Raw genomic sequence first — 27488 nt, 5'->3', positions numbered from 1 at the left:
TCATAGTGATCAGTGTTTTGGTTTGGAAATCGTTTACAATGTTTATTTCACCGTATTTAACTCAGTTCAGGCGCTTTTCTTGCTTCTAGTTAGCGTAAATGAATCTCTAGATACTTTATTTATGTGGGGCAAGGTTATTTTTCGTTATACGAAGTGTTTTTTATAACTTAAATACGTCTTGTTGTGAAATTAATTTAGCTATTTTTTTTTTTTTTTTAATAGATGAGTCGATGACATTGGCCATTTGGGGGCGTTCGTTTGTGTAAAAAAATCAAGATTCCGTTCGCTATTTTCACTTGATTTCATCATAATATGAGCTTTACATATTTATCGTTTATCGGTGTAAAAATAGCAGTAATGTGTTCATTCATGCCCAGTAGTTTTGATTAAAATACTCTCTCCAATTTTAATTACAGTCGAGTTTCATCCATGTTGCCGATGCACAACAATTTATAGTCATTAGCAGCTTGAACATTGTTTTCTCAGCTTCGGGTACAACGTACAGCTTAAATTTAGCAGTAGATTTCCTTGCCGATCTTTTATCCATACTGAATAAGGGTATAATGTAAAAATATATCAGTCCTATTCTACTGAACATCACTTATAATATACAGTGAACCCCCCGTATTCGCGGGGGATGTGTCCCACACCCCCCCGCGAATGGGTCAAATCCGCGAATGCTTAAAACCCATCTAAAAACACTTATAACTGCCCATTTTGATAGCTTAATCACAGGAAAACCCTGTAAAAATGCTTACACCTGAATAGTTTAATAGTTTTATCACAAAAAATGCATTTATTCATGAAAATTATATGAAAATATGGTAATTAGTGAATATTTCTCAGTGAAAAATACCGCGAATCGGCGAATTTTCCACGAATGATGGCTAGATATGTTCCACAGAGAAACCCGCGAATGCCTGAGTCCGCTTAACGCTGACGACCCTGCAAAACGGGGTTCACTGTACCTTAATTTTATTGTGTATTACCGTTTCATGGTTAAAATACAAGCAAAATGGCTGTTGTTATCCGATTTGGTGATAAGCAAAACAACTGTTTCTCAGTTGGTTACCTGTATTTATGGCTGTATGCATTTACTCAAGAGGATAACGTTACTAACAATACTTTTATCATTCTCTATTACTTTTCTAACCAGAAGATGGGATAAAGAGATGGAGGATAAGAAGTTGGTCTATTGTAATTTGGTCTCTCGCTGCCTGATTGTACGCTGCTGCCTGCTCCCCATTAATAATAAATTTAAAAATATTTTATAAATATTGTTGTATCGGTATTAATTACTTACCCCATTGCAAAATCGAATTATGGTAAAGTGAATTATCGTAACTCGAGCACTACCCGAGTATTTTAATAATTTTATCACAAAAAAGTGCATTTAGTCATGAAAATGAGATGGAAATACAGTAATTAGTGAATATTTCTCAGTGAAAAATACCGTGAATGGGTGAATTTTCAGCTCTCTAATGTGTTTATATGTTCCATAGAGAAATCCATAAATAGGTGAGTCCTCTTAATCGTGAAACCACGAATACAGGGGGTTTACTGTACTCAAACAACCGAGTTCTATGCTGTCCCACCAAAGCCTCCGCATGCTACGCTTAACCACTTGGAGACTTGGCCGTCTCCTCCAAGCAAGGGGTTTTCTAAAGCATCTCTAGAAATCTATCCTTAAATCAAGATAACAACATCCTTGGCCTTGTATCAGAGGCAGTGGTTTGTGTACTGTTCCTGGTGTCATTTTAGAGGGATTTCCAGCACCTGTACCTTTATAGACAACATCATCAAGTTCTTTTGATTTCTTATAGAAAGAATCCTTATATAGCTGCTATTCAAGATTATAGATCCTTGCTTTCCTCAGTTCTGCGTCATATGCGTTGGATATATCTAATGATGCAGACCTTAAGGAGGAGGTGTGATCGTTTGAGATTGAAGTCCCCAGGGTTCAGCATCAATCTCTTTCATGGGACTTGGACATAGTTTTAAAATTTTTATCTGCAGATCTGTTTGAATCTTTGGCATCTGATTCTTTGAAGTTTCTGACCATGAAGACACACTTTGGTAGCACTAGCCACAGCAAAAAAGATTGTGAGAGTTACAGGCATTTTCTGATAAGGTAGGCTTTTGTAAACAAGATGTTAAGGCTTCAGCGACTAACAAGAACAGTAAGGATTCTAAATTTAACCTCTTTGGTGGGAATGAAGAAGAGGCTCTACACTGCCTTGTTAGGGCAATTAGAATTTATTTAGATGGGTTAAAGCCTTTAAGGGGCAGAGTTAACCATTTGTGTTTTTGGGTTAGAAAACCTAACACTCCACTGTCTAAGAATGCAGTGTCTTTTTTTGTTAAGCATTTAATAAGACTAGCACATGAAAAACTAAATCCAGATCTCTTACCTATATTGAAGGTAAATATTCATAGCATGAGAGCTGTTGCTATATCATTTAGTTTTTTGAAGAATTTTTCACTTGAGGGCATAATTAATGCGGCACAGTGGAAGTGCAATTCGGTTTTTGCTGCTCATTATCTTAAAGATGTAGAAATTGTGTTTGAAAATTGTAAAGCCCCTAGCCTGCTAGTAGTAGCAGGTAAAGTCTTTTCCTGAACCGAAAGAAAGAGCAATCTCTTAGGCTCTATTTTAATCCCGGGTGTTGGTTTTCTCAGGAGCATGAAGGTATATTTGTTGTACAGGACTGTACCTTTTTATCAGGTATTTATGTGTAGTTGACTGTTGTGTTTTGGGCTTTCGGACCCAGGCACGGGTCCCACCACGCTGCTTCTATTCATTCTGGCTGAAGATGAAGCGGTTTTCTCTGCAAGGCTGTTCCTGTCTGCGCACTTATGAGAGCCTTGCACCCTGAATGGAATCCACCTTCTGGTGGCAGTATTATCCAGGAAGGATTCCAGATCAGGCAAGAATGTTTTGAGTTTAATATAAGAGGCTCTTAGCTCACTTGGCTGAGCAGAATTTGTCTAGCTGCACTACCAACCATCCTTTTTCTCAATGTGGGAATCGGCTGACTTGAACAGTAGGTAAGATTCATCCCAAATAATATAAATTTTCATAATAAGATTTATTATTTGGATACTTACCTACTGTTACAGTAGACCCCACCCAGCCTCCCCACACTTAGTGGGCTGTTAAGGAGAATTCTGACAAGAGCTAGAACATTTGAACACACCTGGTGGAGAATCAGTGAACTAGACACTTCTGGTTCAGTCAAGTGCTCTTCTTCTTTTGTTTGAATGCCAACTTCCATAACGGCACGGAGATATAAGCTAACTTTAACGGTGGGTAAGTATCCAAGTAATAAATTTTATTATGAAAATTTATATTTTATATAAGTAACTTACCAAGTAATTACTTAGCTATAGTTTCTAACTAGTTCAGCAGCTAAAATGTGAAAATTAATCTATAGCAATTATTTTATTTTGGTGTAGGTAGATAGTCCTGCTCACTTTGGGGAAAGAGAGGAACAACTTGGCAAAGCACTTCAATTTGTTTCTGCTGGCTGACAACAAGGTTGTTAGCTCTCAGCTAAATTTGGATTTTGTTACCGGTTTTGATTGAGATCAATTTGGTGAGGTTTATTTACTTGGTAGCCTTTCAGCAATTATTTAGAGTTAGGTTTTTCCTAAGACCTTAGTTCTTTCAAGATTTGACAATTTTTCCCTTGACTTGTCTGACGCTGCGTTTGGTCTCCTGCACGCGTCTTCCACTCATTATTGTAGCAATGCTGGTCAACTTCAGCGAAATATGACTCACATACCATTTGCACTGACTGCAGAGGTCAAGTTTGTTCTTTGACTTGAATGTGTGAGGAATGCAGAGATTGGGACCCTAAACAGTGGAAAACTTGAAGTGTTCATCTATCTAAGTTAGAAAGGGATAGGAATAGAAAGGCATCTCTTTGGGAACGTCAATAAGACCACAGTTAGCCAGGAGTCTGACAAGTCTTCTGTCAATGTTGATGTACCTATTATTTCTGCTTTGTTTTATCCTCTATTCCCAGTTCTCCTGCTATACCACCTGGTCCTTTACAGCTCCCACACTTCGACCCCAATGCCATTGCCAACTTAGAGTCAAGATTTGATCGTAAGTTTGGGTTAATTGTTAATTCTATGGCCCAGTTGGGGTCTTGCCCTCCGGTTGCGTGCCCCTAACGGATCGAGTTAATAAAGGTGGTGTTATCAGTGCAAGTGAAGTGTTGGTGGAGGAGCTGGCTGCCCATCCTGCCAACTCTCATAGGCAAAGGTCCCTGGCACACACCCTGAACCTGGGAGAAGCCATGACCGGAGCCTAAGGGAGGTCAGTGGGGTCTGTCCACAGGTAGGCAGCCCCCTCAGTTGCCCCCTGTTGCAAAGTCCCAGGGTGCAGTAGACTGCCATTGGAAAAGCGTCTTTTCTTGCATTATCTTTTTTGAGTTTGGGGCATCTAGCCCCTGTCAGGTGCCATTGGTGCAAAAGTGATAAATCTAGGCCATTGAAAAGGCCAGCAATGGATGTATCCCCACACCCCTCAGGTGCCCAGTAAGAAGTCTCGCACTGTGATGCTCGAGGAGCCTTCATGCAGCTTTTGGGACAGTCCCGAACATTTTTCTCCAGTTTTCTCAGATTTGAAACAATGAGTTTTGGAGCCTAAGCGCTAGTCTTTGGTACATAGATGCAACCGTTCTGTATCACTTGTGGATGCTACAGTGTCTGAGTGTCCGACATGTCAATATCTTGAAAGCGCCCAGTAGCGCCTAAGTGCCTAGTGACTTCCCATAGCCTATGAGCGCCATTAGGCTGCCCCCGTTTGTTCGGAGATTTCTGAGTGCCCATTAGCACCTGAGAGTGCAGTTCTCTCCTCTAAGGACTTGGCACTGTGCCCGCCTTGCAGACGCGAAACCCAGACTTCAGACTTTTCTTCAGTTATGGACCCAGCTTTGGCTTCCATCCAGCAGAGATTAGCTGCAAATGTATCTCTTTCTCCAGTGTTGTCCGATCTTGCGAGGTTTCAAATACAGTAAACCCCGATATTCATGTGTCACAATTTGCAGACTCACCTATACTGGTTTCTCTATGGAACATACATACACATTATTAGGTGGAAATTCAGCCCATTCGCAGTATTTTCACTGAGAAATATTCACTAATTACTGTATTTTCATATCATTTTCATGACTAAATGCACTTTTTGTGATAAAGCTATTAAAATGCTCAGGTACCCAGGTAGTGCTTGAGTTACGATAATTCGTCTAACGATAATTCGATTTTGCGATGTGGTTAGCAATTAGTACTGATACGACAATATTTATAAAATATTTTTAAATTTTGCGTGGGTGCAGGAAGCAGCATACAATCAGGCAGCGAGAGAGACAAAATTATGATAGGCCAACTTCTTTTCCTTCATCTCTGTATCCCATCTTCTAGTTAAAAAAGTAAAAGAGAATTATAAAGGTATTGTTAGTAATGTTATACTCTTAAAAATGTGTACAGCCATAAACAATCGAATGAGAAACTGTTGTTTTGCTTATAACCATAATAGAATAACAACAGCCATTTTGCTTGTATTTCAACCATTATACGGTAGTATATAATTACCATAGGTATGTTACAAGTGACATTAAGTAGAATAGGACTGATATATTTTTACATTATACCCTTATTTGGTATGGATAAAAGATTGGCAAGGAAATCTACTGCTAAATTTAAGCTGCTAGTTGTAGCTGAAGCTGAGAAAGCAATGTTCAAGCTGCTAATGACTATAAATTATCGTGCATCAGCAACATGGATGAAACTTGACCATAATTAAAATAGTAGAGAAAGTATTTTAATCAAAACTACTGGGCATGAAAGAACACATATTACTGCTATTTTTACGCTTCCCAAAAGCGATAAATACGTAAAGCTCGTATTATGATGAAATTAAGTGAAAATAGCAAATGGAATCTTGATTTTTATTTTTTACAAAAACAAACTTGCCCCAAAATGGCCAACATCATGTGTTAACAAAAAATAGCTAAATTAATTTTACAACAAGACATATTTAAGTTATATTTCGACTTAAAAACACTTTGTATAACGAAAAATAGCCTTGCCCTAATAAATAAAGTATCTAGAGATTCATCTACGTCAGCTAGAAGTAAGAAAAACTCCGTGAACTGAGTTAAATATCGGTCCCCGAAATAAACTTACCACATAATCGATTTCCAAACCAAAACATTGATTGCAATGATTGCAATTTATAATACAAAAAGTAATATAAGAATATACTTAATATTATTGGATACAGTGAATTAAGGCAAATCATTGTAAAAGATCCATGGAAAAGATGCATATTCGTTATGTTGACGTTTGTATAATAAGGTATGGGATATAGAGTAGAGTATAATGTAGACTACGCTTCCGTATGTATGCAATATACCATAGTGGCTAAGCTAATTCTTGTTTGTTATTCAATTTCTCTATGTATTGAATTATCATAAGTCACTTTGCATAAACCTCCAGAATTAGCTGATATTAATAATTACTATACCGTGTATGTAAAGGGTATATTATATAGTGTAGGCTAGGCTATCATATATATTTACATGGTACCGAATACTGTACTCTGGTGTAGGCTAGGCTATGTTCGAGATACATTTGGTATATCTTACGTTTTTTCCAACAAACGATGGTTTTTTTTTGGAACCTAACCCCATCGTAAGTAGGATAATACCTGTATAAGCATTTTTAGTTTTTGTGTGTGATTCAACTATCAAAATAGGCAGTTCTAAGTGTTTTTAGAAGGGTTCTAAGCATTCGCTGGTTTTACCTATTCGCAGGGCGGTGTGGCCGCATCCCCAACTGCGAATACGAGGGGTGTACTGTACTGTATTTTCATATAATTTTTATGACTAAATGCACTTTTTGTGATAAACTGGTAAAATAATCAGGTACAAGGTAGTGCTCGAGTTATGATAACTAGCCTTACGATAATTTGATTTTGTGATGGGGTAAGCAGTTAATATTGATCCCGACAATACCTATAAAATATTTTTAAATTTCGTGTGCATGCAGGCAGCAGCACCAATCAGGCAGCGAGAGAGACCAAATTACAATAGACCAACTTCTTTTCTTCCATCTCTTTATCCCATCTTCTAGTGAAAAGAGTAAAAGAGAATGATAAAAGTATTATTAGTAACGTTATACTCTTGCGTAAATGCATATAGCCATAAACAACTGAATGAGAAACTGTTGTTTTGCTTATAACGAATCGGATAACAACAGCTGTTCTACTTGTATTTCAACCGTTGTGAAATTAATTTATCTATTATTTTCGTTAAAAGATGATGATTTATGATGGCCGTTTGGGGCGTTTGTTTTGAGTTAAAATAATTCAAATTTCCGTTCACTATTTTCACTGGACTTCATCATAATTGAACAGCTTTACGTATTTATCGCTTATTGGCGTAAAAATAACAGTAATGTGTTCTTTTTCATGCCCAGTAGTTTTGATTAAAATACTTTCTCCCATTTTAATTATGATCGAGTTTCATCCATGTTGCTGATGCATGATAATTTACAGTATAGTCATTAGCATCTTGAACATTGTTTTCAGCTTCAGCTACAACTTGCAGCTTAAATTTAGCAGTATACTTCTCACGATCTTTTATCCATACTGAATAAGGGTATACAGTAATGTAAAAATATATCAGTCCTATTCTACTTGTCATTTGTGCCATAACCTTCGGTATTTGTTTATTACCGTACGATGGTTGAAATACAGGTAAACGGCTAGTGTTATCCTATTTGGTTATAAGCAAAACAACAGTTTCTTGGTCGGCTGTTTGTGGCTGTACGCATTTACTCAAGAGTATAACATTACTAACAATACAGTAATACCTCGAACTTGCGCGATTCGAGTTGCACAAATTCACAGACACACGAATTTTTCATTGGAACCTAACTAATGGTCATACACGAGTTTTTCACGGACACGCCAACATTTCCGAACACTGAGAAACCCTGCAAAAGTGTTTGTTTAATTTTTTTATGTAATTTATAAGTTTTCAAGCTTTTATGTGTAAAATTAAATAACATTAAATATTATTAAAAGTAATAATTTCTCTTCTCTCTCTCTCTCTCTCTCTCTCTCTCTCTCTCTCTCTTGTCTTCTTCTCTCTCTCTCTCTCTCTTGTTAGAGATGAATTTTTATGGTACATGTATACAGGTATGTTTATTTGTATGATAAATAAACTTTTTACGTAATAATAAGTACTAATTTTTAAATATTAATAAGATTAATAATAATAATAATAATAAAACTGTAATACAAAATTTGTATTATCTTGAACAAACAAATTCTTCCTCATCTTTTGTAAGAAGGTGGAAGGCAAAGCTGTCAGACATGTCATTTAACATGACAAGAATAGGAGTGTTGCTCATCAGTGGTCAGATTTCTCTCTCTCTCTCTCTCTCTCTCTCTCTCTCTCTCTCTCTCTCTCTCTCTCTCCTCTCTCTGGACTCTCTGTAATGATCTCTCTAAAAATTCATAAAAAATTTCTCTCTTAAGTAAGGACAACTGCTATCTCTCTCTCTCTCTCTCTCTCTCTCTCTCTCTCTCTCTCTCTCTCTCTCTCTCTCTCTCTCTCTCTCTCTCATTGAAGTTAGCCAACCTACGTATTACAGCACTGTTTCTCTGTATGTCTTTAACTGTACAGTAGATAATTTTGAATTGATCTAATTTTACCTGTACTGTTTACAAACTGTAAAATGCGGTGTTCTAAAACATAAAGACATAGAGCATTTCAGAACAAAATGAAAGTGACAGAATAAAAAAGTTTGTAAAAACGAGGTTGAGAAGACTTCTAAATAAGGCTAGGATAATTATGCACTAAAAAATCACGAAATATGCATGCAAATATGCAGCAAAAAACTGGAAAATATGCAGCTAAATATGCACTAAAAATAGCACCCAACCAGCCAAATTCGGCCACACGATGCAAACCATGGGCCAAGCAGGTCACGTGGATCATTTTCGGGTACAAAACTTGCAGTCCACTAATGGCTTTACACATGTAAGGTGCAGCATCGGTGCATGCCAAAGGAACAATTTCGTACAATAACGTCGTTGGGAGGAACAGCAATTGCAGAGAATCATTGAAGAAAGCAGCAACAGTTGAGTGGTTCACTTTATCTAGTACACCGACATTCACTAAGTAGCATTTAGCCATTTCTGCTTCATCTCCCAACACACCAAAAACAAATTCACAATGCACCGTTGCTCAACATCAGTGGTCTTATCGAGTGACACATATTTTCTTTTCACAAGCCTTGCTCCTATTAATTTCAAGGGTGTCGTTGAACAGTTGAGAATCGTAGTTCTTATGTAAGGTAGATTCGCCTGGCACTATTTTTCCAGTATACTGTTCTAGGAATGACTTAAGACATACATTATTCAGTTTATATAAAGGAATATCAGCTGAAATAAAATCCTTGCACAAATGTGCATTGAACTGGGAATGACTGTGCCCTGGTTTACATACGTCTAATGGTAGTTGCTGCTCCTTATGCACACGGCCAGACTTTGAAGTTTCGAATCGGATGTGCTTTGCGGTTTTGAGGTGTTGCTGGACTTGGAACTTCTTGCTCCCTGACACTTGTATTTCATAGTATTTGCAATACAGCACACTTCCGTCAGTTTTGAATGCATCATATTCCTTAACATATGCGTAAAGTACTTCATTTTGGCTTCTTGGGACTTTCGGCATTTTAAGGACCAGTGGTAGAGACAGCATCACGGACCTTTCTTGACTGTCAGTCGTGGCGTGAGACTATCTTGTTTTCACATTGTACAGTGCTGCCAGATGAATATTTTGCCAAAGTATGCACTGATATACGGGTATCTAGGAAATATGCACTTATCAAAATCACTTAAAATATGCATTTGCATATGAAAATATGCAAATGCATAACTATCATAGCCCTACTTCTAAAAATAGATTGGTGGAATTGGGGAGAGAGTCACACAAACCATTTATTTTTTCTTTAAGGGTAATGTTTTATTCTCTGTCTCCGTAATAACTGATAAAGAAATTTCACTCTCTTTCAAGTAAAGACAACCCTTGAACCAGGTGATTCTTCTCTCTCTCTCTCTCTTGGTTCTCTCTCTCTCTCTCTCTCTCTCTCTCTCTCTCTCTCTCTCTCTCTTAAGTAAGGACAACCCTCTCTTTACTCTCTCTCTCTCTCTCTCTCTCTCTCTCTCTCTCTCTCTCTCTCTCTCTCTCTCTCTCTCATAGTTAGCGCTCACATTTTTAAAACTTATTAATTCTCTGTACGTCTTTACCTGTACAGTAGATAGTTTAAATTGATCTAACTTGACCTGTATCGTCTACGAAGTGTAAATGCGCTAGTGTTGCAAATACGTTCTAAAACATAGAGACATAATAACTAAGAGCTGTATTAGTCAAAATATAAAACACCGTTTGTTCATGAAAAAGCATTTCAGAACAAAGAGAAAGAGACGCAGAATAAAGAAGTTAAAAAGAGGTTGAGACGATTCTAAAAATAGATCGGTTCGAAGGGGAGAGAGAGAGAGAGAGAGAGAGAGAGAGAGAGAGAGAGAGAGAGAGAGAGAGAGAGAGAGAGAGAGAGAGAGATAGATTCTCTTACAACTCTCAATTTTTATGTAAACCATTTATTTCTCTTTTTTAAGAGTAATGTATTAAGCTGACTTTTAAATGAAATTACAGTAACTTTAATTTCATTTAAAAGTTAACTTAATAATCTGGGAGCATGATTAGGGTCATATTTAGTGTTTAAACCTTAGAAATAAGCATTTATTAGCATTTTTAGAGACCATGCCAAACTTACGCGAAAATCCACCCTGCGCAAGGGGTTCTGGGACCTAACCTCGTGTAATTTCTGAGTATGACTGTACATTTATCATTCTCTTTTACTTTTTTAACTAGAAGATGGGATAAAGAGATGGAGAAAGAGTTGTCTATTGTAATTTGGTCTCTCTCACTGCCTGATTATGCTGCTGCCTGCGCCCGCGTGAAATTTAAAAATATTTAATAAATAATATTGTTGTATTGGTATTACTTACCCCATTGCAAAATCGAATTATCATAAGGTGAATTATCGTAACTCGAGCATTACCTGAGTATTTTAATAGTTTTATCACAAAAAATGCATTTGGTCATGAAAATGAAATGAAAATACAGCAATTAGTGAATATTTCTCAATGAAGAATACCACGAATGGGCAAATTTTCTGCGAATAATGGGTAGATACGCTCCACAGAAATCCGTGAATACGTGAGTCCGCGAATCGTGAGAACGCGAATGCTAGGGGTTTACTGTAATTATAGCAGAGTCCACCTTGCTTTGCAGCTAAGCCCCGCCCACTGCACGCCAGTGATTGGCTAGCTCTTGAAGGGGGAATGACGTCTCACTAGTTAACGGTCCAAATGATTACCAGTACAGATTTGACTCCATTCGGTCATGTTGAGTTTCGTGCATGAACCATGACACCACAGATTTGAGTTCCTGGAGTTGTTAAGTATGCAATTGATATCTCCGATAAAAGATATATTAAGTTATACATTAAGAAAATCTGTGCATATTATTTTTTTTATCATTTGCAGCCAAAATACACAAGCATCTTGCTATTTTTCCTTTAATTGGTGGTGACCTAAATAAGCGATTCCAAATAGACCACATTAGTTGAAATGAAGCATAGATTCTGCAGCTATGTCAAATGTTAAAATCATTGAGAGTTTAGGCTTACACATCAAATTCTTATATTTTGAGACATTGACAGGGCATGGGCCTGCACATCAGTTTCTTATATTCTGGGACAATGACAGGGCAAGGGCCTACATGTCAATTTCTTATATTCTGGGACAATAACAGGGCATGGGCCTACACGTCAATTTCTTATATTCTGGGACAATGACAGGGCAAGGACCCTACACGTCAATTTCTTATTTTCTGAAGCAATGACAGGGCATAGGCCTACACATCAAATTCTTATATTTTGAGACAATGACAGGGCATGGGCCAGCCTGCATGTCAATTTCTTATATTCTGAGGCAATGATAGGGCATAGACTTACACGTCAATTTCTTATATTCTGATGTGACAGGGCATTGGCCTACACATCAAATTCTTATATTTTGAGACATTGACGGCATAGACTTAGACGTCAATTTCTTATCGCAAATAGTTTTCTACCCGTATCTGTTGGAAATAGAGTAGCTTTTAATTAATATAGTAGTTTCAGCTCCACAATGTATAATGGATATGCATAAAGTGGAATGTACACGTAGAAGCAAGTGCACATGCACATACATGCATGGATGACCGTAGTATTTGTAATACCACTTATACCACAGAGAATAAAAGTAAAACTTGTGGGCACATAGCCGATGGCACACACAGATCAGACATAGGACTGTCTCAGCCTTACACACAAGTATCAAACTGCTCTCAGTGAACTACATTGAAAATATCTTTATAAAAGGGATAAATTATATTACTGTGATGAGTAAATATAAGGCAGCTGCAGCACAAAAGGGATAAATTATATTACTGTGATGAGTAAATATAGGGCAGCTGTAGCATTTCTATGAAAATGAAGGGTATGATAGGAAGGCATCATAAGATACTTGACTAATTAAAAAAACAATAAGTGATAGCTGGAAAAGTTATGTATGAGGTGATCCAAACCAGTGTGCGAGTAGCCCATGATTCATTTGCTTTTGGGGCGTTCTTGTAGATTACCCTGTTGGACAAAAGGATACATTAGAGTCAGTCTCTCTCTCTCTCTCTCTCTCTCTCTCTCTCTCTCTCTCTCTCTCTCTCTCTCTCTCTCTCTCTCTCTCTCTCTCTCTGTTGTTAGGAGAATATTCTAGTGTAGACTATATTCATAAAGATCTCAATTATTTTTAATTAAAACAAATGACTAAATTACAATTAACAAGAGCAGGCAGATTATTAGATTATTCATTACACCGGTATTTTAAGAATAGGTCTATGTTTGTTCTGCAATGTTAGGTTACCATATGAAAATTTTTTGAAGACACTACAAGCACCATAACAGCAGCAACAAAAAAACAAGAACCACAATAAAATGGCTGAACATAAGATAGGCCTATAATACAAAGGTCATAAAGACAGGACATTATAGGACTATGTCATTTTTTATGGTCCTGTTTTTTTGAAAGGAGATAATGCCTTTAAGAAAATTCTCAGCAAAGTATATCAAATATGACTCGTATAGCCTATCATACTGTAACTTTATTTAAACATAGGCATATTCTGGTTTTGTAGAGTGCAGTCACTGCTTGTCATCCCTCCGAATGTGTAAATGATTGCATTGAAATCAATTTTATGACTATTAAAATGTAGTAAAATTTCCTGAAATCAATATGAAGTACGGTACCAGTCTGCATAACTCTGAAAAAATCTTTGAGTTAAATTTAGAATGGTGAACATGCTTGACAATATCAGAGGGGTAATTATCATTGTCCAGTGATTCAAGTGCACCGATTCGAATGCAAGCATTCCCCATGTCGCCTCCGTACTCAGGTGAACCTCATTTACAAAACACAACGTTGCAGCATCGCAGAACACTCCTGACTATTCATATTTTCCTGTTTTTTTTACTATGTTTAGGGAGATGTGTATTATAATTTTATTTCAGGGGATAATATAACGCTTCTTTTTTGATAATCAGCAGAACGTATTTTAGTTTCATAAAACAACCATTGCATAATAAATACAGGTGAAAAGAACCACAGATTAATCAACTTTTCGAAACTATTGCCAACCAATCAGCTTCAAGGAATGGTCGTGACGTAATCAGTGGGCGGGGCTTTGCTGCAAAGCATGGTGGACTTTGCTTTAGTGAATATTTCTCAGTGAAAAGTAACATGAAAGGGGGAATTTTCTGTGAATAATGCGTATATTATTCCATAGGGAAATCTGCAAATCATGAGACTGCGAATACGAGGGGTTTACTGTATACAATATTATTGGATATAGTGAATTAAAGCTTAACTTTAAAAGATCCATGCTAAGTTAAGTATACCTTAGTTTAACCAGACCACCAAGCTGATTAACAGCTCTCCTAGGGCTGGCCCGAAGGATTAGACTTATTTTGCGTGACTAAGAACCAATTGGTTACCTAGCAACGGGACCTACAGCTTATTGTGGAATCCGAACCACATTATGGCGAGAAATGAATTTCTATCACCGGAAATAAATTCCTCTAATTCTTCGTTGGCCGGCCAGACACTCGAACTCGAGCCTTGCAGAGTGCTAGTCGAGAACGGTACCGGCCAGTCCAACGAGAAACTGAAAATGGAAAAGATGCATATTCGTTATGTTACTGTTTGTATAATACAATATTGTGTGAATATAGAGTACAGCATAATGTAAGCTAGGCTACCGTTGAGTATACCTTAGTTTTACCAGACCACTGAGCTGATTAATAGCTCTCCTAGGGCTGGCCCGAAGGATTAGACTTATTTTACGTGGCTAAGAACCAATTGCTTACTTAGCAATGGGACCTACAGCTTATTGTGGAATCCGAACCACATTATAGTGAGAAATGAATTTCTATCACCAGAAATAAATTCCTCTAACTCTTCATCAGCCGGCCGGGGAATTGAACTCCTGCCCATCGAGTGACAGTCCGCAGCTCTACCAGCTCACCCAACAAAGAGAATTAGGCTACCGTATATGTACAGTATAGGATATACCATAGTGTAGGCTAAGCTAATTTTGTTTGTTATTCAATTTCTCTTTGTATTGAATTATCATAAGTCACTCTGCATGAACCTCCAGAATTAGCTGACAATAATTACTATTGTATACTGTAGTAGTGTAGGCTAGGCTACCATATATGTCTACATGGTACTGAATACCATAGTGTAGGCTAGGCTGTATTCGAGATACGTTTTTTTCCAACAAACGATGGGTTTTGGAACCTAACCCCATTGTAAGTGGGATAATAACCTGTGTAAGCATTTATAGTTTTCTTTTTCTGTGACTGAACTATCAAAATAGGCAGTTTTAAGTGTTTTTAGAAGGATTCTAAGTATTTGTGGATTTTGGCTATTTGCGGGGGCCTGTGGTATGCATCCCCTGCGAACACGGGGTTTACTGTAAGGATGTGGAAGAGGATTCGACTCCTTCTGCCTATGTGGTGGCGCTCCTTTGTTTTTTTACTACTATGGCGTTTCCCTGACTTTTTCTTGCCAGCAGCCCCATCTTCTCCGGTGTTCACCTTCTTGATGAGTAATCAACCAGCTGAACACTTCAGGTTGCCCATGGTGATGCTCTCTGCTTCTGCTAGGAAGGCGCTCAACGAAGTAGATTCTTGGCTCTCAGTCAAGAGAGAGCAAGGGAAGGTGGCTTTTAGCAGCTTTCCTCCTGCCCACCTTTCCCATAGAAAGTATTTGTAAGGCTTAACAGTTGTTTGTTTTGAGACAATTGTTTGCCGATTGTTTCCTTGTTGTGGGAGTGTGCTCCTTACCCAGTGGTGCTTGTTTTTTTATATGTGGCGCTTACATCTGTCATGGTGTCGGTGACAGCAACAGTCAGGTTTGAGATAGCAGCGAGTCAGGTTCTCGACAGCAAAGCAGCATGATTACTTGATTTGAACAGCGGGTATTGGTTACCTGTTGTCTTCAGCAGTTGGAGGATGTAGTCATCTGTGGAGCAGTTTGTTTCCAGTGAGACAGCCAACCTGTTGCCTCTTCAACTTAGCCGTAGTCATCTGTGTTTTGGGATGTGCCTGTCAACAGTCATGGGCTGTTTCAATGACTCGAGGTGATCTTTTGATGGTGTACACCCTCTTGGACAGCGGAGTCTGTCCCGACATCTCTATGGAGATTGTCTGATTTTTTGGTGTGTGGTGCTGCATGAAGAATTTGTATTACTGCCGGGGTATAGTTACTATTATTTATGCTGTCTGTTTAGTGATTATGTATTATTATTGGTGCTGCGTGATTTTGATGTTATTATTTACTCTGCTTAATGATTTATTACTATCGTGTTTGCTGCTTGTTTTATATTATGTTTATTGTTTTGGATTATGCAGCCTGTTTTGTGGTTTATGTTTTGTGATGTAGCTATGTGTTTGTTGACTTGTTTAATTGTTTATTGTTCGAGTAGTTATTTTACTATGTTTTATTGTAAAGTAACTTGGTTTTGCTACATCTGTTTTGATTTTGGATTTAATTTACCAACTCCTGTTATGTGATTTGATTATGATTTATTTATTTTTGCCAAACCTTGACTCAGTTGTACATATTGTACAATATTATACATAATAAACTAGTATTAAGGTAACTTTTTTTGGTTTTGTTTAACTCCTTCCTTCTTTGTTTGTCACAGTTTCCGTCACTTATTCCAGTCCTAGTTTTTTTTTTTCTAAGAACCTGCAGGACCAAGTTTTGGTCCATGACATTTGGCGACCTTGCCAGGATCTGGTTCTCTTTTGGCTGGGAGGGTTGTGGCAGCATTGGAGGAGAGTGTGAAGTGAAAGGAAAAAAAAGATTTTTTTGAAATTTTTTTTTGCTGGGTAAGACGGTGTAAGGCTTAACGGTTGTTTGTTTTGGGACAATCGTTTGCCAATTGTTTCCTAGTTGTGGGAGTGTGCTCCTTGCCCAGTGGTGCTTGTTTTTTTATATGTGGAGCTTACATCTGTCATGGTGGCAGTGACAGCGACAGTTAGGTTTGGGATAGCAGCAAGTCAGGTTCTCAACAGCAAAGCAGCACTGTTGTCTTTGGCAGTTGGAGGATGTAGTCATCTGTGGAGCAGTTTGTTTCCAGTGAAACAGCCAACCTGTTGTCTCTTCGACTTAGCCATAGTCATCTGTGTTTTGGGATGTGTTCATGTCAGTAGTCATGGGCTGTTTCAATGTCTCAACCTTGATTGTCTGATGGTGTACATCCTCTTGGACAGTGGAGTCTGTCTCGATATCTCTGTGGAGATTGTCTGATTTTTTGGTGTGTGTGGTGCTGCATGAAGAATTTGTATTACCGCTGGGGTGTAGTTAATATTATTTATGCTGTCTGTTTAGTGATTATGTATTATTATATTGGTGCTGCGTGATTTTGATATTATGTACGCTGCTTATTGATTTGTTACTCTGGTGTATGCTGCTTGTTTTATATTATGTTCATTGTTTTGGATTATACAACTTGTGTTGTGGATTATGTTTTTGAAGTAGCTATGTGTTTGTTGACTTGTTTAAGTATTTATTGTTCGAGTAGTTATTTTACTATGTTTTTATGTAAAGTAACTTGGTTTTGCTATATCTGTTTTGATTTTGGATTTGATTTACCAACTGTTATGTGATTTGATTATGATGTATTTATTTTTTGCCAAACCTTGACTCAGTTGTACATATTGTAATATACATAATAAACTAGTATTAAGGTAATTTTTTTTTTTGTTTTTTTTAGCTCCTTCCTCCTCTGTTTGTCACAGCTTCTGTCAGTCATTCCAGTCCTAGTTTTTTTTGGAAGAACCTGCAGAACCAAGTTTTGGTCCATGACAGTACTCTTCTTATGCCACTGGAGAAGCTCCTTCCTTGGGAGCCACTGCCTCCTCCCAGGGGGACTTCTCTAGCTTGATTGATTCTTCTAGGAGATCGGCTTTTTCATTGGCTAAAGTGATGTTTTCCTCAGCAAAGATTGATCATCTACTTTGAAACCCATTCAAGGTGTTCAAAGTGATTAGTTTATTGGACTGGCCGGTGGGTGCCTTGGCACTTAAAATACAGGACTGTTCCTCTCTCCCTGAGGACTTCGTCTCAGATGTTCTGGATGTTCTCTCTAACAGTGATAAAGGAGTTAGAGGTAGCGCTAGGGAACTAGCCTCTCTTTTTACATTGGGTGTTTTAAAAAAGAGAGTTATGGTGTTCATATACCACCAAAGAAGTCTGCTCACCTTTTTTCTCCCTTGGTGAAGGATTTTCTGTTCCCACAGTTAACGGTTAATGACGTTGTCTCTCATCCACAGAAAAAATCAACCCAGGACCTGTCTCAGTCAGCGAAATGTCCTAAGGACCCTCCTTCGTTTAGTGGGAAGTTGGCCTCTCCTCTACAGCCTCATCCCTTTATGGATCGGGAGAGCAAGGTCTTCCAGACTACGTTCCAATGTTCGCTCTTTGTCACAAACAGTCAAGAAGTCCACATCGAGACCCTCATCAAGAAAATGAAGACCTAGTCCTCCGTGCTCCAGTGGGTGCAAGGTTCCAACTATTCTGGGAAATATGGAGCGAAATGGGAATGGAACAATAGATCATTCAAGTCTTCAAGGAGGGCTACGCTATCCCGTTCAGGGAAAAACCTCCTTTAGTTAAGAAGCCTATCGTCTTGATCGCCTACTCCTTAGGCTTAGAGAGGTTTGCGGGCCTCTCGGAGGAAGTTTCTGCCTTTCACAACAAGAAGGCTGTAGAGATAGTCGAGGATGTAGATTCAGAGGGATTCTACAATTGCCTCTTTGTGGTTCCCAAATCATCGGGAGGATGGAGACCAGTCCTGGACGTAAGTGCGTTGAATGTCTTCGTTCAGAAAACAAAGTTCAGAATGGAGACCAATCATTCCATTCTTGCATCCATTCATCAAGGAGACTGGATGGTCTCAATAGATATGCTGGATGCATGCTTTCACGTCCTTGTTTATCCGGATTCAAGGAAGTACCTCAGTTTCATTCTCCAGGACCAAGTCTTCCAGTTTCGAGCCCTATGTTTTGGGTTATCGACGGCCCCTCAGGTTTTTACTCGCGTTCTTGCTCCCCTGGCAGTATGACTCCATCTCGGGCATCAACATTGCTCTCTACCTAGACGATTGGCTCCTTCGCTCCCCAACAAAGGATCAATGCACAGAGGACCTTCGCAAGACCCTTTGCCTAGTCAGCAATCTAGGTTTGCTCATCAACCATCAGAAATCCCAACTGGCTCCTTCTCAGGAGATAGTTTATTTGGGGATGACACTGAACTCTAGCTTTTTGGGCCTTTCCAACCCCCAAGAGAGTGGGATCTTGTCTGAAAACCGTAGAAGAGTCTCTCTCTCCAGACTTGCTCTGCCAGCAGATGGATAAGTCTCCTAGGAACTCTAGCCTCCATACAGCAATTCATATCCCTGGAAAGGCTACACAAGAGTTTTTCAGTTTTTTCTTCGAGCCAGCTGGGACAGGAAATGGCACCCAGACTCATTTGTGTTCCCTGTAACTCCCAAAATAAAGAAGCACCTCCTCTGGTGGAAGTCAGAAGACAGGCTGCTGGAAGGGAAGTCCCTTCTCATCCAGAACCCAGACCTAAGCTTTTATGCAGATGCATCAGACTGAGGCTGGGGAGCTCTCCTAGGAGACAAGGAGGTCTCTGGGAGGTAGCCACCAGTTTAACAGAGGTTTCACATAAATGTGAAAGAGTTAAAGGCAATTCATCTGGGATTGCAAGCCTTTGCCTTGGAAGTTTCCAGGAAGACTGTAGCAGTCCATTCGGATAATACCACAACGCTGTCTTACATAAGCAAGCAAGGGGGAACGTATTCCTTCTCCCTTTGCGAGGCAGCGAGGGATCTTCTACTTTGGGCAAACCAGAATCGGACGAAATTAGTAACGAGATTTGTTCAGGGTAGACTAAATGTCCTGGCAGACCAGCTAAGCAGGCGCGATCAAGTAATTCCCACGGAGTGGACTTTGGACACACAGGTTTGCCTGGATCTTTGGAGACTGTGAGGAACTCCAACTTTGGATCTCTTCGTGACTTCCAAAAATCATCGTCTACCTCTGTTTTATTTGCCAGTTCCAGACCCCTTAGCATGGGCAACAGATGCCATGTTACAGGACTGGTCAAACAAAAATCTGTATGCCTTCCCACCGTTCAGGATGATATGAGAAGTCCTGAGCAAGTTCCAGCCACACAAAATGTGTCGATGACACTAATAGCCCCATTCTGGCCTTAATGGTTCCCAGATCTTCTGAAGATGTTGGTAGACTTTCCAAGGCTTCTATCAGAAAAATGCAATCTGCTCAGACAACCCCACTTCAGATGGTTCCATCTAGGGTTGTCAAATTCAGCACTGACAGGTTACAGACTGTCAAGAAATTACTCAGAGCTAGGAGATTTTCGAAGGCAGTTGCGGATTCTATTGCGAGATGCAGACGCCAGTCATCTGCCAACGCCTGTCAACATAAGTGGTTCATATTCCTCACTTGGTGCAGAACTTATGGCATCTTGTCTACTAAGACGTCTTGAATGGAAATCTCTGGTTTCCTGTTGTATCTGAGGACCACCAGAGGTTTGTCCCTGTCTACAGTTAAAGGTTACAGGTCCATGCTTAGCTTGTTGTTCCGACATAGGGGCCTGGACCTTTCTGCCAACCAGGATATTTCCGATCTTATTAGATCAGTCAATACATGTAAGACTAGGGATTCCCAACCAGTATCTTGGAATCTAGGTGTGTTTCTGAAATGGCCCTTTAGCCCTGCTTTTGAACCTCTTAATTCCACATCCCTTAGGAATCTTACGAAGAAGACCCTCTTCCTGGTAGCCTTAGCCACTGCTAAGAGAGTCTGTAAGATACAGGCGACTGACAAAAGAGTCTGATTTGCTCAGGGAGATGCGGTTTGTTCTTATACACTTGGGTTTCTTGCAAAGAACGAGACTCCATCTAAATCTTGGCCTCATTCTTTTTATATAAAGAATTTAGTGGAAGTGCTTAGTTCAGAGGATGAAGAGAGAGTGTTTTGTCCAGTAAGGGCTTTGAAGTTTTACCTGCATAGGACTGAGAGGAGAAGGGGTCCTGCCAGTAACCTATGGTGTTCAGTCAAAGACCCTCGTAGCCCCTTATGAAGAATGCCCTTTCTTTCTTTTTAAGGGACCTCTTTTATGAAGCACAGTCTCAGTTTGAAGAAGAACTTCTTCATATTCTTAAAGTTAGAGCTCACAGTATTAGAGCCATAGCTACATTGTTAGCTTTTAAGCACAATCTCTCCCCTCTCTTCCATTCTCCAAACGACTTATTGGAAATGTAAGTGTTTGCTTCCCATTACAGGTTGACCATCACTAATCCGGCATCACTGGGACCTGGAGGGTGCCGGATTAGCCATTTATTGGGCTAGAATACACGAAACCCAGTAGCTAAGCACATCATCCTAGAATTAAAATATCCCATAAATCAGTACAAGTTGGATAATAAAGAAAAGACAATTATCAAATACAGGTAGTGCTCGAGTTACGATAATTTCGACTTACGATATTTCAAGTTTACGATTACTATGGGGTTAACAATTAATACCGATACGAAAATATTTAGAAATATTTTTAGAATTCACATGAGCGCAGGCAGCAGGTACAATCAGGCAGCGAGAGAGACCAACTTACAATAGAAAAACTTCTTTTCCTCCATCTCTTTATTCCATCTGCTAGTTAAAAAAGTAATAGAGAATGATAAAAGTATTGTTAGTAACGTTATACTCTTGCAAAAATGCGTACAGCCATAAACAACCAAACGGGAAACTGTTGTTTTGCTAATAATCTTATCAGATAACAACTGTTTTGCTTGTATTTCAACCATCGTACGGTAATACAAAATTGCCGTAGTTATGTTACAAATGACGTTAAGTACTGTACAATAGGACTAACATATTTTTTACACTATACCGTTATTCGCTTTGGAGAAAAGATCGGCAGGGAAATATACTGCTACAGTAACTTAAAGCTGTAAGTTGTAGCTGAAGCTGAGAAAACAATGTTCAAGCTGCTAATGACTATAAATTATCGTGCATCGGCAACATGGATGAAACTTGACCGTAAATAAAACTGGAGAGAATGTATTTTAATCAAAACTACTGGGCATGAAAGAATACAAATTACTACTGTTTTCACGCAGATAAAAGATAAATACGTAAAGCTCGTATTATGATGAAATCAAGAGAAAATAGCGAACGGAATCTTGATTTTTTTTTACACAAAACAAACATGTCCCCAAAACGGCCAGCCGTGATTCACGCGAACATCATATATTAACGAAAAAATAGCTAAATTAATTTCACAATGAAACGTATTTAAGTTATATTTTGACTTAAAAACACTTCATTATAACGAAAAATATCCGTGTCCCAAATAAATAAAGTATCCATATTCATTTACGCTAACTAGAAGCAAGAAAAGCGCTTTGAACTTAGTTAAATCGCGGTAAAATAAACACCGCGAATACCAATTCCCAAAACAAAACATTGATCGCAATTTATAATACAATTGGAAACACTGTAGTAAAGTATAACTTTTAAAAGATCCATGAAAAAGATGCACATTTGTTATGTTGATGTTTGTATAATACTGTTAATATGTGAATAGAGTTCAGTATAATGTAGGCTAGGCTACCAGTTTGTTGATGCAGCACACTGCGCCACGAAATCGGCGGCCATAAATGAAAAAATGGAGTTAGCAAAAGCGCAGCGACACGGAAATTTGAAAATTAATGCAGAAACATTGGAAATTACTCTAGCCGAAATTTGTGCCGATTACTGATTATTCCGGACTACTGATTGCCGGATTAGTGATGGTCAGCCTGTACTTAAAAGAAATGGAAACAAGTTTTAATAATTGCAGTACCCTAGCTCCGTTATCGGTGGCTGGCATGGTATTGGGGGAGGAAGGGTAGGACATGCTTCTTCCAACATAATTCTCTTCGCCTTGACATAGTTCGTTAAGATTTTGGGGAGTCTGGGGCTACTATGTGCTTGGATAGCTGCCAGTTTTGTATTTTTTAATGGATGGATGATGGTGTTTTTAATCTTTGGTGTAGGGAACAAGTGTGGTTTATCTGGTTGTCTTTTTTGGTGGTACTGCGCCCAGGGTAGGGACAAATTTTGTATGCTTTACTAACTATTGGAATGGTCCTTCGCTTAAAGCTCCCACTTATGTAGCAGGTGACTCTCGGCTTTACTGCTGCTCTGTGGTTAAGATGAGCGCCAACCAGAGGCAGTACCTTCCTGCAGCAGCTCTCTTAATATGTAAGGAAAGAACAAGTTTTGTCTCAATACTAGCAAATTTTATATACTCAAATTCATTACATTTACTAATGTTCTGGGGTGGAAGATGTCCATGCATCCCACCCTCCTGTCAGTGTGGGAATCAGCTATGTAATTACTTGGTAAGTTACTTATATAAAAATGACATTTTTATAATAAAAATAAAGGTTTATATATACTTACCAAGTAATTGCAGACTGGGAGCCCACCCCCCTCCCCTCGTATGGTCATTTAGGCACAAACAAATTGAAGTGCTTTGCTGAGTTGTTCTCTCTTTCCCGAAAGTGGGCAGGATTATCTACCTACACCAAAACAAAAGAATCGGTGTCGCGAATTTTCAAATTTTAGCTGTTGAACTAGTTAGAAACTACAGCTATGTAATTACTTGGTAAGTATATGTAAAATTTTATTATTATAAAAATGCAAATTTTTTTATTGGACTTCAAAGTTTCTTGCGTAGTTGATGATTCTAAAGATTTCTTTCTTTTACAGATTATGCGGGATCCTGATACAGGTAACTCAAAAGGATATGCATTCATAAATTTTGCGTCATTTGAGGCATCAGATGCAGCTATAGAAGCCATGAATGGTCAGTATCTTTGTAACCGAAGTATATCAATTAGTTATGCCTTCAAGAAAGACAGTAAAGGAGAACGACATGGTACAGCGGCTGAACGTCTCTTGGCTGCACAAAATCCATTATCTCAGGCTGATAAGCCACATCAGCTGTTTGCTGATGCACCCCCACCCCCAACCCAGTCAGCTCCACCACCTCCTGCCCCACCTCCCCCACCAACTTCAACTGGGGTGGTTACATCAAATGCACCACCTGGTATGTCAGTACCTCCACCTGGTATGCTTGTACCACCACCGCCACCAGTTCCACCCCCACCAGGTACCTCTGCCTCATTCCCTCCTCTTCCAAATGCTCCACCAACAACATCTGTACCTCCCCCACCAGGTTCTGCTCCTCCTTTACCCCCAGTTCCACCTCCTCCTTCAAAGCCACCTCTTCCAGGACAACCTCCTTTGCCTACATCAGGATCACCAGCCCCTCCGGTTTCATCTGCTCCCGTTACATCTAATGCTGGGCCTATGCCACCTTATGGTCCTTATCCACCTCGTCCTGGTATGCCACCACCACCCTGGCAAGGGGGCCCTGGAATGCCTCCACCACCTGGAATGCCTCCACCACGACATGGCCCACCAGGAATGCCACCTCCACCTGGAATGAGACCTCCACCTCCAGGCTGGAGACCACCCCCACCTGGGGGCCCACCTGGAAGGCCGCCTTTTGGAAGGCCACCATACCCCCCAAGAGGTCCACCAGGACCCCCACCTATGCCAGGAATGGGACCACCTATGCGAGGAGGGCCTCCTTTACCACCAGGTCCTCCCCCATCAGGTGGCCCAATGCCTCCAGGTCCCCCAGGGCCACCAGGTCCACCTCCACCGAGGGGCATGAGACCACCTCCAGGTGGTCCAACTGGGGGTCCCCCAGGGCCACCTGGTCCTCCAGGTCCACCACCACCTGGCATGGGACCCCCACCACCACCACGTCCACCATTGCCACCACCACCTCCAGGAGGAGAAAAGTAAAATTTATTGGTTTGTAGTTCAGATTATTCATCATATATTTTCTAGAAAATGTGTACAAATTATGTTTGATGCAGTCAGTCCTTGACTTTTGCTTATTCACCAGTGGTCAAAACATTTTCCATTTCATGTCCTGTTCACTTATGAAGCCCATGAAAAGCATTGACATTGTAAGAGTAGAACTTTTTTAAATATATTTCTGATCTTATTCATAGTTTGACTGAATTTCCAAAGCCTGTATATGACTACATATTTGGTAGATTTTAGATATTTATATCCTAAAAACTAAACTTCAATGAATAGGAGATAACTTTAAAATTTAAGCAGCTCTACGATCTGTATTAAATTGGTCTGAAATTGACATTGTTTAGAGTATATTGTATTATTTATTGCTTAAACTAAAGTAACAAAATGCAACTTGGAATACATACATCATAAACTGCAACAATAGTGACCCTGATTAAGCGTAGAAGACAACTCCATTGATATTCCCTGTGGAAATCATTATGCCTTCAATTAAGGATGGCTTTTTTACCACAAAATGAAACAATTGGTTGATATGATGCTTTCAATTAAGTCATCATTCTGAGACATTGGAAGCAGTGAAAATACAGTTCTTAGAAGAGCTTATGGAGTTGCCCAGTGTTTATTTGAAATGATTGCAAGCAACTCCATTTGTAAAATAAGTTTTATAGGCAGTAAATTTATTTCAGATGAATAAAAGATAAAAATAGAGCAAAGCTGTGCTACTAATTTTTATTGTTAAGACCTGCAACTCTGCTATATTAGCATGGATGTCTTTAGTGCAAATTACTTTCCAAGAAAGATTAAGGACTGTAATCAAGCAGATATAAAAAAATTTAAGATAATAGCCTGTGATGAGGTGAAGAAAGTACAGGCAGTCCCCACACCATGGGGGAGAGAGAGCTTAATCCATTCCGACAGCATGACGATAAGCAAAACTTGCCGATAACTGAAAACTGGCGATTTTCGGTTATCGCTACCTCTGTTAGGTATGTATCAGCGCCAACACCTGACTGTCGGTGCCAACAAGCAGAAATCAGTGCTGAAAATCGCCGATTTTTGCCGCTAGACAAGCGCCGAAAAACCAGATCACCGATAACCAAGCCTGCTGATAGCCAGGGACTGCTGTATTGGAAGTCAGTTTTTCGACTGAATTTTTAATTGAGTTTTTGCTTATACCAGTTTATGAAGGTTTTTAAAATATTCTTAGTTTATATATGATTTATAGTACTGTATACCTGTATACTATAAAGTAAAATAAAGTTAATAATTTATTTTGGACTTCCTACGTATCAGAAATGTGAAAAGAGATTGCTGCTTGATGTTTTTATAGCATTTATAATTACAAATCCACGTGCTGCTTGCACCTGAATTTCCATTTAGGTTGGATGAACCAAGTACTGAATAGTATTTTCAATCATATGTTATGATGAGAATTTGTATTTTGAGTGTTAATGCCTTGACATTGTAGGCTTCATTATTTTTCCAAATACCACTGTAGGTGTACAGGACTTAGTTTTTCCTCCTGAATTTGGTAATATGCATTAATAAAGTAAAAGGATTGTATCTGTGAAACGAAATTTGCTTTCAAGTTATATTTTATATGGTTTTTTAGAAGGTGGCAGCAAAACTGTAGCATTTTCTAAGACTGTTGTAAGGTATAAATTTTTAAAAATAAAGAATTCTTAAAATTTAATATTTATTTTACACTATTGTATTTCCTGTTGCTTTTTTAGTGGTGTTCATTGTTAGGGACAGGATCTCCATCAATGAGGTTGATTTTGTATGGTTGCGGTCCTGTCACCTTGTTTCTTGAGCATGCAGAGCAGCAAGTTTGTAATTGCATTTATTTTTTCACAAATAATCATTAAGACTTTAAGGGCTTTATTTGTGGGACGTATTTGTGAATGTGGAGGGTTTGGGAAGGATATAGTATTTGTTACTGTACTGTAAGACCATCCTTAACTTAATTAATTTTTATTTATGAAATAAATTTTACTCTTATCATGGTAAGACCATCCTTAATTCTTTTTATTTATGAAATTAATTTTACTCTCTATTATGATAGCTGCAATTCCTGTCAGGTGGGAGGACTATTGTGTGAAAACTAAAATAATTAATAGGATCATTTAGCTTGAACCATCTATTGGCCTATCCCTTTCAGGTGATTCAAGCATCTATTGTTGCCATTCAGTTTTTTCCACGTCGTCAGCCTGCTAGGATGTATTGAGTGTCGTTTACTTTATCATTAGTAATTACATTGTTTTCTGGATTTTGGGTTTGGGCTTATCTTGGTTTTCCCATTATATAGGATAGTGTTTTCCAACCTTTTTTACTTCAGGGCGAACTTGTAGAGTAATTAGAACCCTAGGGCATAATTTGAATTTCAGTAAAATGAAATTGGCCATAAGATTGCAAAATAGGCAAATAATAAAGAAGTTCTTGAAATAAGCATTGATTTTTAAGACATTACAACATATTTTATATTTTAAGTGTGCATGTGTGAAACCTGTCCTTGATATGCTCTGGCAATTTTTTTTAATATTAGGCCTTATATATGATAAGCATACTCTCATTTCCTCATCAATGCATCTAATATTTGATCTGTTTTTACATTGAATAATGGCAAGTGCAGAAAATTCACAATGGTATGATGTGGAAAATGGCAATAAAATATTCAGTGCTTTACAAGCTATTGAAGGATATTCTTCTTTGATGGAAATCCGATATTGATGGAAGGGCACCCTTGAACCCCTCGATGTTGGTTCCTTCACGTGGTGAGGGTAGCCCTGGCTTTTCTTCTTCTTTCTAATGAAGAATAAGAG

General features: G+C 38.8%; 1 protein-coding gene across 2 annotated transcripts in view; it reads left to right on the top strand.

The window, feature by feature from the left end:
• The window catches only part of Spx (Spliceosomal protein on the X), a 190066-nt gene extending 163707 nt beyond the window's left edge, over positions 1-26359 (top strand). For both annotated transcript variants that reach the window (XM_067115537.1, XM_067115538.1), the window contains exon 4: positions 23536-26359. In XM_067115537.1, coding sequence (XP_066971638.1) covers positions 23536-24642 — 1107 coding nt within the window. In that variant the 3' untranslated portion in view covers positions 24643-26359. The remainder of the gene's footprint in view (positions 1-23535) is intronic.
• The last annotated feature ends 1129 nt before the right edge of the window (positions 26360-27488 follow it).

Source organism: Macrobrachium rosenbergii, chromosome 13, assembly GCF_040412425.1.
Source record: "Macrobrachium rosenbergii isolate ZJJX-2024 chromosome 13, ASM4041242v1, whole genome shotgun sequence".
NCBI lineage: Eukaryota > Metazoa > Arthropoda > Malacostraca > Decapoda > Palaemonidae > Macrobrachium > Macrobrachium rosenbergii.
Note: the sequence above shows the minus strand (reverse complement) of the source record. Positions and strands in the feature narration are given on the sequence as shown.